This window comes from Rhizophagus irregularis, chromosome 15 (genome assembly GCF_026210795.1).
Source record: "Rhizophagus irregularis chromosome 15, complete sequence".
Lineage (NCBI taxonomy): Eukaryota > Fungi > Glomeromycota > Glomeromycetes > Glomerales > Glomeraceae > Rhizophagus > Rhizophagus irregularis.
Genome location: NC_089443.1, coordinates 213,008 through 229,502, shown reverse-complemented (window position 1 = coordinate 229,502; position 16,495 = coordinate 213,008). Strand labels below are relative to the sequence as shown.

General features: G+C 28.2%; 5 protein-coding genes across 5 annotated transcripts; 2 read left to right on the top strand and 3 right to left on the bottom strand.

Moving 5' to 3' along the window:
• OCT59_006825 (uncharacterized protein) lies at positions 1-264 on the top strand (the record flags this gene model as incomplete). The annotated part of the gene is made up of 1 exon (XM_066148238.1): positions 1-264. The coding sequence occupies one exon, from the start codon at positions 1-3 to the stop codon at positions 262-264; it is 264 nt and encodes an 87-aa protein (XP_065998322.1).
• A 5,369-nt stretch (positions 265-5,633) lies between these two features.
• Positions 5,634-6,098, bottom strand: OCT59_006824 (uncharacterized protein; the record flags this gene model as incomplete). Its single annotated transcript, XM_025311826.2, has 1 exon — positions 5,634-6,098. One exon carries the CDS (start codon positions 6,096-6,098, stop codon positions 5,634-5,636), a length of 465 nt encoding a protein of 154 aa, XP_025167974.2.
• Positions 6,099-9,902: 3,804 nt separating this feature from the next.
• On the bottom strand, positions 9,903-10,112 carry OCT59_006823 (uncharacterized protein; the record flags this gene model as incomplete). The annotated part of the gene is made up of 1 exon (XM_066148123.1): positions 9,903-10,112. One exon carries the CDS (start codon positions 10,110-10,112, stop codon positions 9,903-9,905), a length of 210 nt encoding a protein of 69 aa, XP_065998321.1.
• An 84-nt stretch (positions 10,113-10,196) lies between these two features.
• OCT59_006822 (uncharacterized protein) lies at positions 10,197-11,034 on the bottom strand (the record flags this gene model as incomplete). Its single annotated transcript, XM_066148061.1, has 5 exons — positions 10,197-10,230; positions 10,389-10,506; positions 10,573-10,600; positions 10,756-10,817; positions 10,896-11,034. 5 exons carry the CDS (start codon positions 11,032-11,034, stop codon positions 10,197-10,199), a joined length of 381 nt encoding a protein of 126 aa, XP_065998320.1.
• A 1,281-nt stretch (positions 11,035-12,315) lies between these two features.
• OCT59_006821 (uncharacterized protein) lies at positions 12,316-14,227 on the top strand (the record flags this gene model as incomplete). Its single annotated transcript, XM_066147991.1, has 2 exons — positions 12,316-14,071; positions 14,163-14,227. 2 exons carry the CDS (start codon positions 12,316-12,318, stop codon positions 14,225-14,227), a joined length of 1,821 nt encoding a protein of 606 aa, XP_065998319.1.
• Between the last annotated feature and the right edge of the window lie 2,268 nt (positions 14,228-16,495).

The following is a 16,495-nucleotide window of genomic DNA, read 5'->3' as shown; positions in this document are numbered from 1 at the left end:
ATGCTGATTGTCCATCTATTGAACTCACGTCTTTATTGTTCTATCTGTCAAAAATATTTTCTTACTCTTGCCTTTTTAACAAATTATAAACGCACAGCACATCCTGCTACTCGAGGACGCCCAAAAAAAGATCAGGTTAAACAAAATTCTATGATTCTTGGTAATTTTTCTCTTTTACCTTCACAACAACCAGAACATATTGTCCCGTCTAATAAATTAAGAGAATCATTATGTCAGATGGGGAGTGAATATATATTTGAATGAATTAAATTGAAAATTTTGTCTCATTTTTGTAAAAAATACGTAAAATGCAGATTTATTTGCAATAGCAGTACATTAAAAAAATGGAATATGCATCTTTAACGCAGATTTTCTATAAAACTATCACTATTATTTAACTTAAAATTTAAATTCGTACTGTATATTAAATTAAAAATACAAAATAAATTAGATAAAAAAAAAATTTTTTTTTTCAAAATTAAAATCCGACGAATCAGATTATGACCATAGATCATATGATATACAACTTTGCTGAAACCTATCGATTTTGAAAAATATGGTAGAAACATTTTTAAAATATGATCACCATATTGCATACGTATTTCTGTTAACTCTGTTGTAACTCGATAACAGAAATATGTTAAGCATATGTCAAAAATATAAAATAAAATATGTTTAGAATATGTTAAACATCAATCAAAAATATGATGAAAATATGTAATAGGAATGTTTTTATTATATATCAAAAATATGTTGGAAATATGTAATAGGGATGTTTTCATTATATATTAAAAATATGTTGGAAATATAATAAATCAATTTATTAAAATAATAAAAAATTTATTTACATATATACAATATATGGCGCAAATGTTTCTCTCATCTATTAAAAAATTTAATATTATTATCCATGATATCAATACCACATTATAATAAAATATAACATCGATTTCCTTCATTATGCTCAGTACTATGTATTCCTACAATTGTGTATAAAGAATAAACGTGAAATGTGATCAACAAATGTAATTGGAAAATTTTGAAACCGCCGTAGTAATTCTTTAGGCTTCTGTAAAATAAAATAAAATAAAATGTTAGTATCATTTCATTAATAAAAAATGCTAAATAAATTAAGTTTCTAAAATCAAAACTTACCATCCAATCCACCCAAGAACCAGAAATCCATTTCCTATAAAAAGAGAGGAAAAGTAAATATTAATATTCCTTTAAAAAATTTAATTTCGAAATAATTTAACTTCAAAATTTCGAAACTCACCATCCGATCCATTTGTGAAATCCATCCTATACTAAAAAAGAAAAAAATGTTAATCAATTTTTTATCATTTCGAAATTTTTTTCCCAAAAGCTTACCTTCAACCTACTAGTTATCATACTAAGAATTCTGATAATTAAGTCAAAGGAAAACAACAAAATAAAAGATGTTACTGTAATCAAACATCTTTTCATAAGGGTTCTGTCCTACAAAAGAAATAAAAAAGGTTAATAAAAACTTTTTTAATTAATTTTCCAAAATTTTTTTTTCGATACTCACTTGAAAATCCGGCGTCCACGTCGCTGATTTTCCTACAAAAAAAAAAGACAAAAAAAGGAAAAAAATGTTAGAAATTTTTTTTTCTTTAAAAATTTTGAATTCCTATTTTCAAGACTTACTTATTTACAATATTTGAGATTCGGTTTTTCCAAGTTGGAATTTCTCTACAAAAAAGGAAAAAAAATGGCAAAAAAGTTTTTTTTTTAAAGTTTTGAGTTCCTTTTTCGAAACTTATCTATCTTACGCATCCAGACTTGTCTAAAATATAAAAAAACCAAGGCCGATTTCTCCTATGTGTCCAGGTCGTCCAAAAAAAAATGAAATTAGTAATCATTTTTAAAAGATAAAATAAAGAAATTTTTAGAAAAAGTAATAAACTCACCAAAATCCCATGTCTAAAGAACCAAAAAGTTACCTAAAAGAGAAAAGAAACAAACGTTAATAATTGTTACATTAAAGAGACTGGCCAAAACATTCCTCCTTACCAAAATCTTTGTCCAAAAATATCCAAAGAATACCAAAATTTACATCCGCCTAGAAAAAAAAGAAAAAAGTGAGGGAAAGGAAAGTACGAGTGAGATAGGGGAAAAATAAAAAGAGGGAAAGAGGAATTATAGAAGAGAGGAAAGGAGAGAGGAAAGTTTACCGAAAAAAGTTTATGCCAAAAAAAATTTAAACTTATTTTTAAACTTTAGACTTTTTTTAAGGTTTATACTTTTTTAAACTAGACTTTTTCTAAAGTAATATTAAATCACGTGATGCGTGTAATTATAAATATGAGCCTTTTTCCGATAAAAGATTTATTTTTTATTTTATTTTTTTTAGTAGAAGTGCGCGTATATCCATACTAAACTAACTATACATATGGGCCGATCCGACTCATTTCATTAATTAATAATCAGGTGATATAATTGAGGAATATATATGAAATTTGTGATGATCTGCAAATAAAATAAACTTAGATAAGCTTTCTACAAAAAAACAATATGGTGGGGAATCGTCGGGAATCGTTTTCCTATTGGATGTTGTAAATATGTAACATGTTAAAGTTAGTATAATGTGCTCTATTTTTATAACATTCTTTGCACATTATTATGTTTATTAAGGCATTTTAAACAGCAGTTTACGCTGTAAAACTTTTTTAAAATATATTAATAGGTTTATTTTTATTTTTTAGGCATTATTGTTTAATAATTATTGTAATTATTGTATATTATATGTATTTATATAATAAACAGCATATTTTTAAGGGTTATTCTTTATTTTTGACGGTATTTTATAATGGCTTTATTACATAAAAGAAGCGTTCAAAATATTTTTTTTGATTTTTTTTCGCTTGTTACACTAAATTCGATTGGTTCGATATTGTCACACTTATTCTCATGTGACATTTGGTTGGTGAGTCGGATTAGCCCATATGATAAACCCCTAAAACAAATTTATCCTCTTTATAGTCTATCCAAAAGCATACCAATCGCACCCGTTGACATCCCAATCTTTTTTTTAAAATGATGCAGCGCATTTCTTTATTTATTAGTACTGGGTACATTAAATATTTGAAATACCTAGAAACACTATCCCAATGGTTTAGTGCCTCTATAGCAACATGACCTATATAATAAAAAAACAATTCTGACTAACGTACTTACTCATACCAACCTATACCATATACCTGGTTAAGAACAATACAACCAAATAAAAAACCATGATGGAGCCTAAAAAAACACAACCAAAAAAGAAAAATAACTCAAGGCCTAACTAAACTACTGTACATAATGGAAAAATGAACTAAAAACTAAACAACGCCCTTTAGGTCTCATCTTGCCTAGCACGTTAGCCCATCTTTTCCTACAGTAATTCATTTCCTGTAACCAGATTCTTGAAGATTTAAACCAAACTAAAAAACTCCCAAGTGAACGCTAAGCTAAAAGCAGTCGACATTAGTTCAGTCCAAAAATCCAAAAATCTAAACGAAAATCCAAGCCAACACATTTCACCTTTATTATCAAAAATTTTTACGTGCAATCACGTTACTTTGATTGTTGGAAATGTGTCGTGTAAAACTTTTCTCTTCCTCACTCTTAATTTTCTTCGTAATCTTCTCCTTCCAGCTGGCTTTCGTCCGTACCTTTAATGAATCATCTTGCTACACGTTGGCCTACTACCTTTGATCCGTCAGCTAGGTGATCCTCCGGTCCATCAGCTTGTAAAATCCACAAAAAAAAATTCTAATTCTCACTCTTATTTCCAATCCACTGTTTCAAAGAAACCAGCAATCTCAAAATTTGTTTCTCCCAAGATTATCATCCATCTGTACATGTGAATTGCCGACTTGCCACAGTTTGTTGGTGAGGGCTGACCTTTGCGCCAATGCCAAAGAAATCTATCTGTGTTTCATCCGCATGCTAAACACTTTGCTGTGGCAAACAAGAACTAATGGTGACGAAAAAATTCCCACGAAAGTGAAATTCCAAAGAGCAAAAAACAAAGGCTCCATCCAAAGGCTACTGAAAAGTGAACTTTCTTTGTTTTCTCAGCCTGTGTCAGTTGACATCCCATCTCATTTATACTTCCAAATAGATCAAACAACTGATAATATTCAAAGACTTGATTACAAACCAGAGAAAAGCAACTCTAAAAGTAAAAAGTAAAGTTTTAGAGTTGACTAAAGTTTCACCATTTCCAACCCATGTTTATTTACTCTTATGCCAAACCTAAGTCCCTTTCAACTATCTTTTAGTTCGTATATTATTGAGACTCCCATGAATCAAAACAGTTCTTTTCATTAAAAAACATATCTATAGATAGCTGAAGGAGCGCGAAACCAGTTGGTGGCGTCAAAATATTGAAAAACTCTATGATAGAATTCTCCAAAGTCTTTTTTTCGGTCTAAAATTTTTGGTTAGTGATAGAGTTTTAACTTCTAAGATGATACTATACTTTTTATTAGTGATGCAAACATTCCAGATTTATTAAACAGACTTGAGGTTAGAGGTCATAAGCTATCCCACCAGCTGGCAAAGTGTATGAAATTTCTTTTAATTCACAAAGAAAGCCTTGCTAAAGTAATCTTTAGTGTAGGTCTAGTAATACATTGCCTTAATTGAGCGTGGCTACGAAGTTTATGATTCTTAAACTATATATAGTATATGTCAATATTGTTATGTTTAATTGCACAATTATACTATTTAAATTTAAATGCATAGTATATAACAATAAATTAACAATAACGAGTGTCTTATTATATTATTCTAATGCATTTTAATATTTTAATAAATTAGTGTTATGATAAATGGCAAAGCTAATCAAAATTTTACTTTTTAACATTAGGTAAATTTGTGGATCAATAAAAAATCATTGCTATATCATCAAGTTGAATAAAAGAATAAACTATTACATTTTTTTTAAAAAAAAAAATCGTATTATTTAAAATTAAAAAAAAAATTTTAAAAATTATTCGAGACGAAAAATAATGCACCTAGCGATCGACCCTATAGTCACATAATAGTCACATGCTAGAAGCATTAGCTTATTCATATATCAACAACATATTCAAAATATATTATTCATATATCAACAACATATTCAAAATATATTATTCATATTTCAACAACATATTCAAAATATATTATTCATATTTCAACAACAGTATTCAAAATATATTATTCATATTTCAACAACAGTATTCAAACATATATCAACAGCAAATTTGAAATATATTAACAACGTATTCAAAATGTTCACTATATCATTAGTTTAAGTACATGTTTCGAAAATATTGTAAAATTATTTTATTCATATTACAAAAATATTTACTACATTATATTAGTTTAAGTTTAAATTTCAACATATATTAAAAATATTATAACATTATTTTATTAATATTATAAACATATTGCGTATATTAAAATATGTAGAATATATATATACCATCTGTTGATAACATGTAGTGATTATGTCTAACATATTTTGTGAAAACCAGAGGTTTCTGCAAAGAAGTTAGAAGATTTACTAATGAAATTTTTAACATTTGCACATATTATGAGTCAAGACAAATTACAAAAATAAAAGAATTCATTTACTAGTTTGGTGGATTATATATTACGTAACTGGTTAGTATGCAACCCCTCTCGCAAGTCGTACGCCTTTCATAGTGACAATAAGCATATACTTTCATTTGCAATAAGACTAAACCAGTCGGAGGGGGAAATTTTGAGGAATCAAAATTGTCAGAACGTGTGTAATCAACTTCTCCTTCATAAAGTGTATTACAATCAAAACTCCCACTTAAACAATCATATATATTTGCGGATTTATCCTCAGAGTACCCATTTACCCATTGACGGCCATCCCAAACAGTAGAAATCAGGTCAGTTGGGTTAGTTGAGGCAGGGTTATAAAATTTATAATCGCCAATGATCATTGGCCCTTGTTGCAAACAACAAGGTGCATGTTCAGGATTTTCATATTTTGACGGACCATGTACGGTTACTGTGACCTGATTTTTTTGTGTAAATTCTATGTACGTGATGTCAATATCTTTCATTACAAAATAAAGAAAAGATGGTTTAATAACATCACGCTATCTTGGACAAATAAATAAATTTGGTTTTAGATAACTTACCTGTACAATCTCCTTTATATTCCCAAGCAAAGGTTTTGTGAAATATAAGAAATAATACAATAATAACCACGATATATTTCATGATTGATGAGTTGAAATCCCGAATTAAAAATGAATAACTGTGAGAACTGCAGTTTCTCTGGTTAATATATATTTTATCAAAAAATTCGGATTTAGGCATAAAGAAATTAAGATTATCATATTAAATATTAAACGAATTGATTTTGTACTAATTAAATTTGGAATATTATTATTAGTACTATTTAATAACGTGTATTATCGACCTATTTATCCTTTAAAGAGTCCTATTTGGAAAAGAATTTATGAGATTTACGGGATATGAAAATATCGGTGTTATACTAAAATTAAACCATTTGAAATTTTACCCCTTAATAACATTACGGGTTGTTTATGAAACGATCTACTAGAAATTAATTATTTACGTAGTACGTATTACTTTCATTATACGAGACAAAAGACGTCTAACTCTTTGAATATAAACGTTTTTATCAAATTCTATTATAAATTCTTATTCAGTTTTATTCCACTAGAATTTAATTTCAATTCAGACAAAAGTGGTCATGCAGTATGTACAACTAATATTGCTGATTTCAAAAATGTGTATGTCGATTGTTTTGTAGAACGAACACTGTGAACATATAAAATTTGAGAACAAAATTGTAAATTTTAAATGTATTTACAATAACATGCTTCAGCAATATAATTAATTACTTCTTTAATATTTAATATTAAGTATAAATAAAAATAGAAATGTCAAACTCATTGTACAAGAAATTTTACTATCTTACCAAAATATCCAATTATCGTTCGAATTGACAGGCTACGAATCTGACCCGTCGGGTCATCAAATTCATGGCCCGACCTCAGGTCGGGTCAGTCGTTGACCCGACATACATTTGGGTCAACGCTTAAGAAAAATTCACCCTAAAAGTTTAATAAAAAACGGTGCGAAACCGTTTTTATAATAATTCAATTAAAAAAACACGTTTCGCAACGCTTTTTTTTTGAAAATTTAATAAACAACGTTGCGAAACGTTTATTTGGTAGATGATTTAATAAAAAAACGTTTCGCTTGAATATTTATTAAAAAACGTTTCCTATCGTTTTTTTTTAACGTTTTTTTCTTAATAATTTGAATATATGTAAAATTTCAAGAAAAATGCCGAAACATTTTTCTTAATAACTTTCGGGTCAGTCCATGACCCATCTTGGGCGGGTCTAGTCAATTACCCGACCCAACCCGACCCGTACGGAGCTCTAAATTAATTGCGCTGTTGGAATTGCGAGTTTCAAATGAGTTGTAAATGAATTTGAGAATTCATTACGAAGTTAAAGCTATAAAAAAAGTAATAATATAAAATTTTTTTAAAAAAATAGTATGTTAATAAGTGTTGAGATAATGAGTTGTCGGGATTGTGAACGTCAGGATTTGGACGGCTCTCGTATATTAAAGCCATTGTCACGGGAATATTTTTTGTCTAAGACCGATAAAATATAACTCCCGAATACCTGGAATAATACCTGGATTAAATTACAGATAAGATTTATTCCATTTATACAAAAAATATAAAAAAGAAACTGGATAGTATGAGCCATAGCAATTAACAAAAGTCGTGATAGTGTCAGCAAAATCTCAAGCATCTGATTTCAAGCCCATCACTTTTCAAATCCGTCTTAGAATGTTTTACATACTTGAAATTCCGAAATAGTTTCAGCGGGATTAGAGGGATTAATAATTATAATTTTGCATTTGCTCAGCCGTGGTGCCCTATTTGCGATAGAAAACATGGGAATTATGGATTGCATGGCGAATGGCATAGAAATGGAATGGAATATTGCGATAGTTAAGTTCGCGATCATAGCATAGGACGAAATAGATCATGTGAAATTGATCACCTGAAATGCGCATTACCGATATCTATTCACTCCGTTTAAAATTATCAGACTAAAGATTTTTTTGCAAAACAATAGATCAAGGGGATAGGACTGTTCGACATAAGATTTTAGCACTTTTTTTTGTCATCAGGACTAATACCTAGTTTCCATTCCAAGGATCTCGTTACTAATCACGAATGCAAACAAATGAAACGGAATATTAGGTTAGGATGATGGTACAATGAACATAGCGAGTATCGTGAGGTGGATAGAATAGACGTAATAAGACTTCATCATGTATCATGTATCATTGTATTAAGCGAAGCTGTATCACGGTTTGATCCGATATGTATTTTTTTATTTACAATCAATAAAGTAAAGATGCATTAAGCACAATATATTTACATGATAATATTCCGCATAGTATGGTTGTGAGGATTGAGGGATTGTATTTGCATCCCAATAAATGCGCAGTATAATATTCAGGAAAATTATTTCTGAGATGATTGCTGTGCGACGTAAGAAAAAATTAACCGTAACATCTTGTAGACGCGTAATATTCTCGAACTTTCCCGCAGATACTCATGTAATAATAATAATAAAAAAAGACCCCTTTGTTGATCCAAGGGAGGCATGATCCATGTGGTTAGCGATCAAGGCTTATTATTACGTCTTTATGCGAATCCGTCGATCTGATTTCCGTGATGTCATCAAAGATTTAATCCAAATTCGATTCTTGGACTTCTGGAAATCAAAAAAGAAGGTGAGGTGATTATTAAATCCTTTTATCTGCCTTGCGCAAATTATAAGCAAACAATAAAGCGAAATATTCAAACTTACTGTATTCTCATCATCAATACCAGCAATCAATCAAACGAGTCTATTCCGAAATGTAATAACAAGGTACGATGATTTATTTCTCAGCAGAACATCATCATGATGCTAATCATTTTTCCGGCTTTATAGATGTACAGTACAAAGTCATAGCGGATATATTACCATTCTTGATTCTTTTTAACACATTTGATTGCTGAGAAAATCGTGATCATCATTAACATGTGCCTCATCGGCGCAGTGTTATTTCAAATTTCACCTGATTTTAATCACAAGATCCGTCATGTTTGGCGCAGTATCGTACTTGCGATAAATGATCAAAATATCTTAACACATTAAGCAACAAATTATTTCATGAATATAAGGCAGAATGCAATACTGTAAAAATGAATCGTAGTGGTAAGAGTGAATCGGCAATATTGTATTGCTTATTTTTTTTTTACCTCAGTTGCTAATCCCCGATTTATGCTATAGCGATAGTTTCGAAATTACTTGAAGTTCTCTCGAAGAGCTTAATACTTTATATGGCCCGTGTGGATGGAAGTGATATCGATATATGTAGATATTTGTAGAATTTTTATTTCAAAAATCTAGTGTAGAAAAAGATTGTAGGGATGAGAATCTTGTAATTAGCAATAATAGTAATAAAAACACATTAGCCGTAGAAATTTACAAGAAATGTGAAATAACTTTATGCTGGGACTCGCGTACTCTCCCCCTCCTTGATAGCATCATATATTTCACTTGCTTCTATTCACTTCTGAATCAATGACTCTTAATTTTTTAATGTGCAATTGCGTGTGATTTTTATTTAATAAAAAACATTAATTACATTAAGTGTACATATGTTATTTCATAAAGTTAAATTCTATATTTTTCTAAAAAATAACTTAGTGAATATACTGGAGTTTTCTTGAATATAAGCTTCTATTGATTTTGACTGAAAAGTTATGGTACCGGTACCTTTTGATGAATGATATGCAAACATATTAGCTTTTAAAACTTCACTATATTTCTTAGCATCCTTGAAAATTTTCTAAATACGTCAGTATTGATCTCTTTAGATTTCAACAAAGCATCAATTACACTTTTTCCTGCTTCATGATGTGTTTGATCTTGAAGGAGTTCTGCTGATGATTCAAATTTCTTCTGGACTTTAGCTAATATTTGACCCTTAATATCTATAGGAAAATAAGAGTCAAGCATTTAGTCCTAAACAGAATTGCATAAATTTGATTGATAAAATGAAGAAGCTAATTCCTACCTTCAAAGGGTTTTTTGGCCAGAAAATCATCCGCCACGTCCCCCAGATCTATAATGCGTCCTGTTTAGGATTCATCCAACGTAATGATGAGTTAGATCAAAAGTTAACCTGTCGTGTAGCGTTAAAAAAAACCATGTTTGATATGTTTTCTTTGTGGCGCAGCAGATCTTGTTGTTCTTTCGAACTACGAAAATCTTTAAAAGGAAAAGAGAACCAACCAATTCATATATCTTTTTGTATCTACTTTATTGATCTTGCGCTTCTCAGTTAGATACTTCATTGATTCTTCCCCGCTAAGATCAATTACAGCTTTTGCATGTGACCAAGCACTACGAGCTAAAATAAGAATCACGTTCTATAAGTAATACTATTTTCAGAAGTACAAAAAAAATAATGTCATACTTGCAGTCCATTCTTCTAGGCACCGAACCTTCACTCAGACAAATACAGTAAGGTAATTTCGTCCATCGGCACTTTTCTTTGCATCATCCTGGAGAAAATCAAGAATTCCCGGATCTATATGATGGCTAATATTGTCATAAACAGTGACAGGAGGTTGATGACACAGATTCTTTTTTTATACACAGCAGAAGCACGCTTGAAGGCTTCCAAGGCTCTTATCCACTTGGGATCCTCGGAACCCTTATCTATGAAAGAAAAATTGGGTCAAAGTTTTGTTTTAAGAACAATCATGACAGTAATGATCAATTCATGGCTGGTATCACTGAATATTTTCTTCACTAGTTGTGCTGAAAAGAAAATATTTTCCTCAAATTTAAAATTGAGAGCTTTTCCAAATGCTTTACCAAATTTTTCGCCAAAATTTTTTACGTAAGGAGCATTAGGAGGAATATGACTCCGCATCCACCCTCTTGATGCAATTCTAGTTAGAACAGTTTTTTCCGTTCCATGTAGGTGTTGGTTCAATATCAACTGGCGCAGTTGTACAGTCAAATGGACGCTGTTGTGAGGAATAAGTGCTGCGCTGCTAGTGTTTGTCCAGTGATCTTAAGTATCGGTTGATGCAGTTGCTGCGACTAGCTAGTGTTTGTCCAGTGGAGCTTCAGTATCAACTAGTGTGTCCAGTATCAGTTGATGCAGTTCCAGCTGTTATTACAGTCAAAGGATGCTAGTGTTTGTCCAGTGGATCTTCAGTATCAATTAGTGCAGCTGTTGCGATACGTTAAGAGTTTCCTTTATATATTTCCGACTTTCCGACGATTTTACATCATATTTGATTTAGGATATCAAATATGGTGTCAGCTGACTATTTATAAATTGTTAAAGATAATGTTGACGATCCCGTGAAATAATTAGTCTTTTTGTGAATAGACGTAGTAAATAGTAATCAACACGTTTCTTTGTATTTTATATTTGTCTATAAATGACAACAAAAACATGAATATTAATCCCATTTAAAGTTAATGACCTACATAAATATACTAATTTTCATTATATATTTTTTTTTTTTATATACCTGATTTTGTAGTATATATATACCATAAATAACAATGATTGTTTGTTGATCATTGTTACTATTTATTTAAGGGGCAAAAAAAGTAGTGCATAGTATCACAAAAAAAAAGAAAAATTAATATTCTATAAAGAGACCAACATTTCGTTTTTAAATATTAAATTAACCTGTTTTATTCATTTATCTTTTTTTTCTTTTTCCGAAAAAAAAAATATTAACCTGATTTATTTATTTATTTTTATTTTTTTTTTTTAAAAAAAAAAAAAAATTTCGTTATTGTTAATTAAATTTGGTATATAATCAAAAAAACAAATTTTTGTTATTGTTACTTTTTGGCGTAAATGGGGGGTTATATAAATCTTTACTAAATTTGGAATTTTACTATTTCTCCGGTTTTTCCGGATTTTCATAAAGACAACAAAAAACCTATATATAAAAAAACCTATATATATAAATACACGTACAAGTAAAAAAAACTTTACTTTTCTTCTCGGATTTTCGTAAATATATAATTTTACGCACAAGTAAAAAGTAAAAACTTTACGAAAACCTATAATACAATTACTCTTCCTCCTCCTTGGGCGACAATTACTTTTCTTCCTTCTCGGACGAAAATCTATTTCTCGGACGAAAATACTTTTCTTCTTTCTCGGACGAACTCACCAAAAAAAATGGATATTTATTCAATTTTGGATCCAAGATATGCAGAATGTCATGATATTATTACAAATTATTTACAAGATGATTTAAATACTTTATATTCATGCATTTTAGTAAATCGAAGATTTTGTCGTATATTTATTCCAATACTTTGGAAAAATCCTTTTAAATTTATTAAAAGTCAAGAAAAATTACTTGAATTTTTTAATACAATAATTCATTGTCTTGAAATTAATGATAAACAATTATTAATAAAAGAGAAATTAATTAAAATACAAGATCTACCAACAACAACTAAAGCATATTTTGAATATAATAAATTTATTAAAGAATTTGAATTAAATCCAATACAAAAAGGAATGAGACTTTGGATAACAAAATATATAACAAAAACAACAATTGATGGAAAAGCTAGTACAAGAAGGATAAAAAATAGTGTAACGATAATTAATAAATATATTGGAAAATTATTTTTTAATAATGAAAAAAATGAGAATCAATATGAAACAATTAATATTCATTATACAGATTTATTAAGTGGACCAAATACTTTATTTAATATATATGAATTAAATAATTATGAAAAAAGTTTAATTAAAGTTAATAAATTAACTTTAAGTTTTTTTCATAAAAATATCACCACGACAAATTTATTATCAATTATGATAAGGAATTTTTTATTAATTCAAAATATTTTATCACCAAATATTCAACATTTACAAATTTCTATTGATACAACAAAACAACATTCAGAATTTACTTTAAGTTTAATTAAATTTATTAAATTACAAAATAATTTAAAATCTTTATTAATTTCACCATTTTGTAAAAAAGGTGATTTTAATTCATATTTTATTCCTTTTCTTGATTCTTTAAAAGTTCATTCAAATTCTTTAACATTTTTAAAATTAAAATATTTTTCAATCCCCGTTAGTCGATTATTATTAATATTAAAATTATTACCAAATTTAATTACTTTGGAAATTGATCTTATGTTTGAAAGAAGTTCCAATAATAATATTGATATTTCACGTGATATTTTGAATCTTTCAACTTTACTTTTTAAAAAATTCAAACATTTAGATTATTTTTATCGTGATATATTAAATTTAAATCTTCAAACTGATTCTACTTGTTCCCTTTTTAAACAAATCCTTTTATCTTCAAGTGATAATTTAAAATCTCTTAAAATTAGGGATATTTATTGTTCTTTTATTAAGGAAGTACAACAATTATGTAATTTAAATTTAACTCATTTTCATTTGATTATTACAAAAGAACTTAAATTAGTGGATTTAATGATTATGTTAAAAAATTTCCATCTTTTGGTTCATTTAAAATTATCCTCCACTTTTTCATCACAACAATTGAAAAGATTATCTATTACTTCGTCTTCTTTAAGATTATCTATTAATTCGTCCCCTTTAAATAATGATCATCAGTCTGAGAATATATTTAAATTATTCTCTCAATCCTTTCCTCCTTCTTTAAAAATTCTTGAAATCGATTTTCTTATTTCTGAAAATTATTTACAAATTTTACTTTTTGAATCTAAATTTAATCTTCAATGTCTTAAATTGTATGGTTGTTATACGTTAGAGAATACTTTATTAAGAAGTTTTATTAATTACCAAAAAAGAAATAATTGTTTTAAAGAATTAGGTATTGATCATTATTTACTACTTAACTTATCTGAAAGGTCATTGAAAGAAGCACAAAATTATTTTAGAATAACAAAGAATACAAGTATAGATGTTCCCTTTTATGGTAAGTTCTAATCATTTTTTATGTTGGGGACGGACGTCGTGACGTCAAACATTTCTTTTATTAAAAATTATTATTATTTTTTTTTTTATAGATATACCAATTAAAAATTCTCCTTGGAGTGGTTGTTGTAACGAAAGAAAAACCACGGATTATTAATGAAATTATCAATAACGCTTCTAAATTCTTTTTTTAAAGATAGTAAAGATAGTTTATATGTTATTATTTTTTTTCATAGTATTTTTTTTTTAAGAAATAAAATTCATTAGTTATTACTACTTTTATACTTTATGTAATCTAGTTGACTTAAATTCGTATAATTAATAAAATAACGAACCATTATTGTTTATATTAATTAAATGAATTTAATACGCATGTAAATTTTATACCAGACTTGTACGGCCTACGTAGGGTGATAGGCCACCAAGTGATTATTTAATTAAACATAACTTTCGCATGTTTTTGTTTCTAATAATTTTTATTTTGGAACTTACAAAAATATAATAAAGTTAATTAATCATTCCTAATAAAAAAAGTTGAATAATCGGGTGACGTCAGCGGATGGAAGGAAGAAAAATTGCATGGTTACCATAAAATCGTCTAATGCAGTACAATAGAATGTCCTTCGCTTACGCTCCGGATAATAAATAAATTAAGATTTCAAAGCGAAACTTTGAAATCCGCCAATCCAACGAAATCAGTTGGTGCAGGTACATAGCGACCGTCTTAAATCAGATTAAACCGCTCCACAGAGTTACGACCAGTCACTAAAAATTAAAAATTTTATTGTATATAAAAGAAAACCAAAACCACTGTCAACTTTGATCATCATCTCTAAAAGGTTCTAGGTTCGTTGATTCTCATCTATAAATTAACTAGGCAAACAGAAACCGTTAAAGTCCGTCGCGCTGTATCTTTTTTTATTATTATAATTTAAAATACGTAATACCAAATAGCAGTGTTACAAAATCATCAGTGAAACAAGTAAAAAGTGATACATAATCAAGAAAGGAAAAAGCGGGGGTAATTAGTGAGGTGACGTCAACGGATGGACAGAAGGAAAATTTCATGGGTTAATCCAAAATCGTTAGTTCGTTATAAGTGTATAAGTGCTCTACAATAGAAAGTCCTTCGCTACACTCCGAACAATAAATAAAAGAATATCTACTGATACCATCAATTTAGTCTAAAATCAAAAAAATAAATTTTCTTATGAGAATGCCAAAGTTCCCTCTTTACAATACTTACATTTAATTATATATACAAGTTTTTTTCAAAACTGTTTCTTAAAATAAAAGCAAAAAGAACGTTAACCTGAAGTTCCCCTCCTTATAATATTTAAATTCCAGTAATATTACTCCCTCAAGGTCTTTTCCTAAAAAAAAAATACTATTTTTTAAATGAAATCTTTGTTAGGTTAACGTTACTTAATTATTAACCTTCATAAAAAAATAAAGTTTTGATTGAATAATCTGATTCGATCATGTGTCTATTTTCATGTTCATCATAAGAAAGTCGCGTTAGTTATTAAGTTCCCTAGTTCCTTGTGACACCTCCATCCTTCCATTTAGTTTTAAGAAATAACTCTTTTTTTACAATATTAAAAGAAACTAATTCCTAAAAATAATTAAATAAAAAAAAAGCTTTACTAATTAGTAAGTTGATTAGCTAAAAGAAAAATATAAGAATGGTTGTAATAGCAAGTAAAAATACAAAATTTTATTATTACCTTACATTATTTTAAACCATATAATTCGAGTAAAATACTTCAATTCGTCAAGTGAGAATCAGCATCTCCAAAAAATAGTACCACCACATATTTTAAAAAAATTAACCACCATACCATTAAAAATTTAAAATATTAATTGAATTCTACTTGGACATACCAGATACATATTCATTATACAGTCAGTTCTTGACATAACTTATACCTAATCACGTGACATTTAACCAATAAAATACATCATCAAACCCTCATTATAACGAATCAGCCAATTAAATTCCAATAACGAATTTGAAGATTCGTTATATTGAGAGTTGGCTGCAGTATTTTATTTTTTAAAAAAAAATTTTACTATATTTACTATATTCAATATTTTATTTATAATAATTAGGTTAATTCAAAAGTCAGATATAAATAAATTTAAGATGATATTTTAACTTTTAAGTGGCCAGTTAATACTATTATAATTTATTTATAAGAAATATAAGAAATAATGATTATAATATCATTCTAAGGCACTAATATTGAAGTATGATGAATTTGCTAAACAAATTGCAAATGAAAATAAAAATATAAATATAACTTATATTTAATTATTTTATTGTAAAACTGTATGAAAAAGTACATATATAAATATTTTCTATATAATAACAGGGCCCTTGTGAGTCAAAGTTCGTCGGTTCTTATTGTATGGATGTAAAATA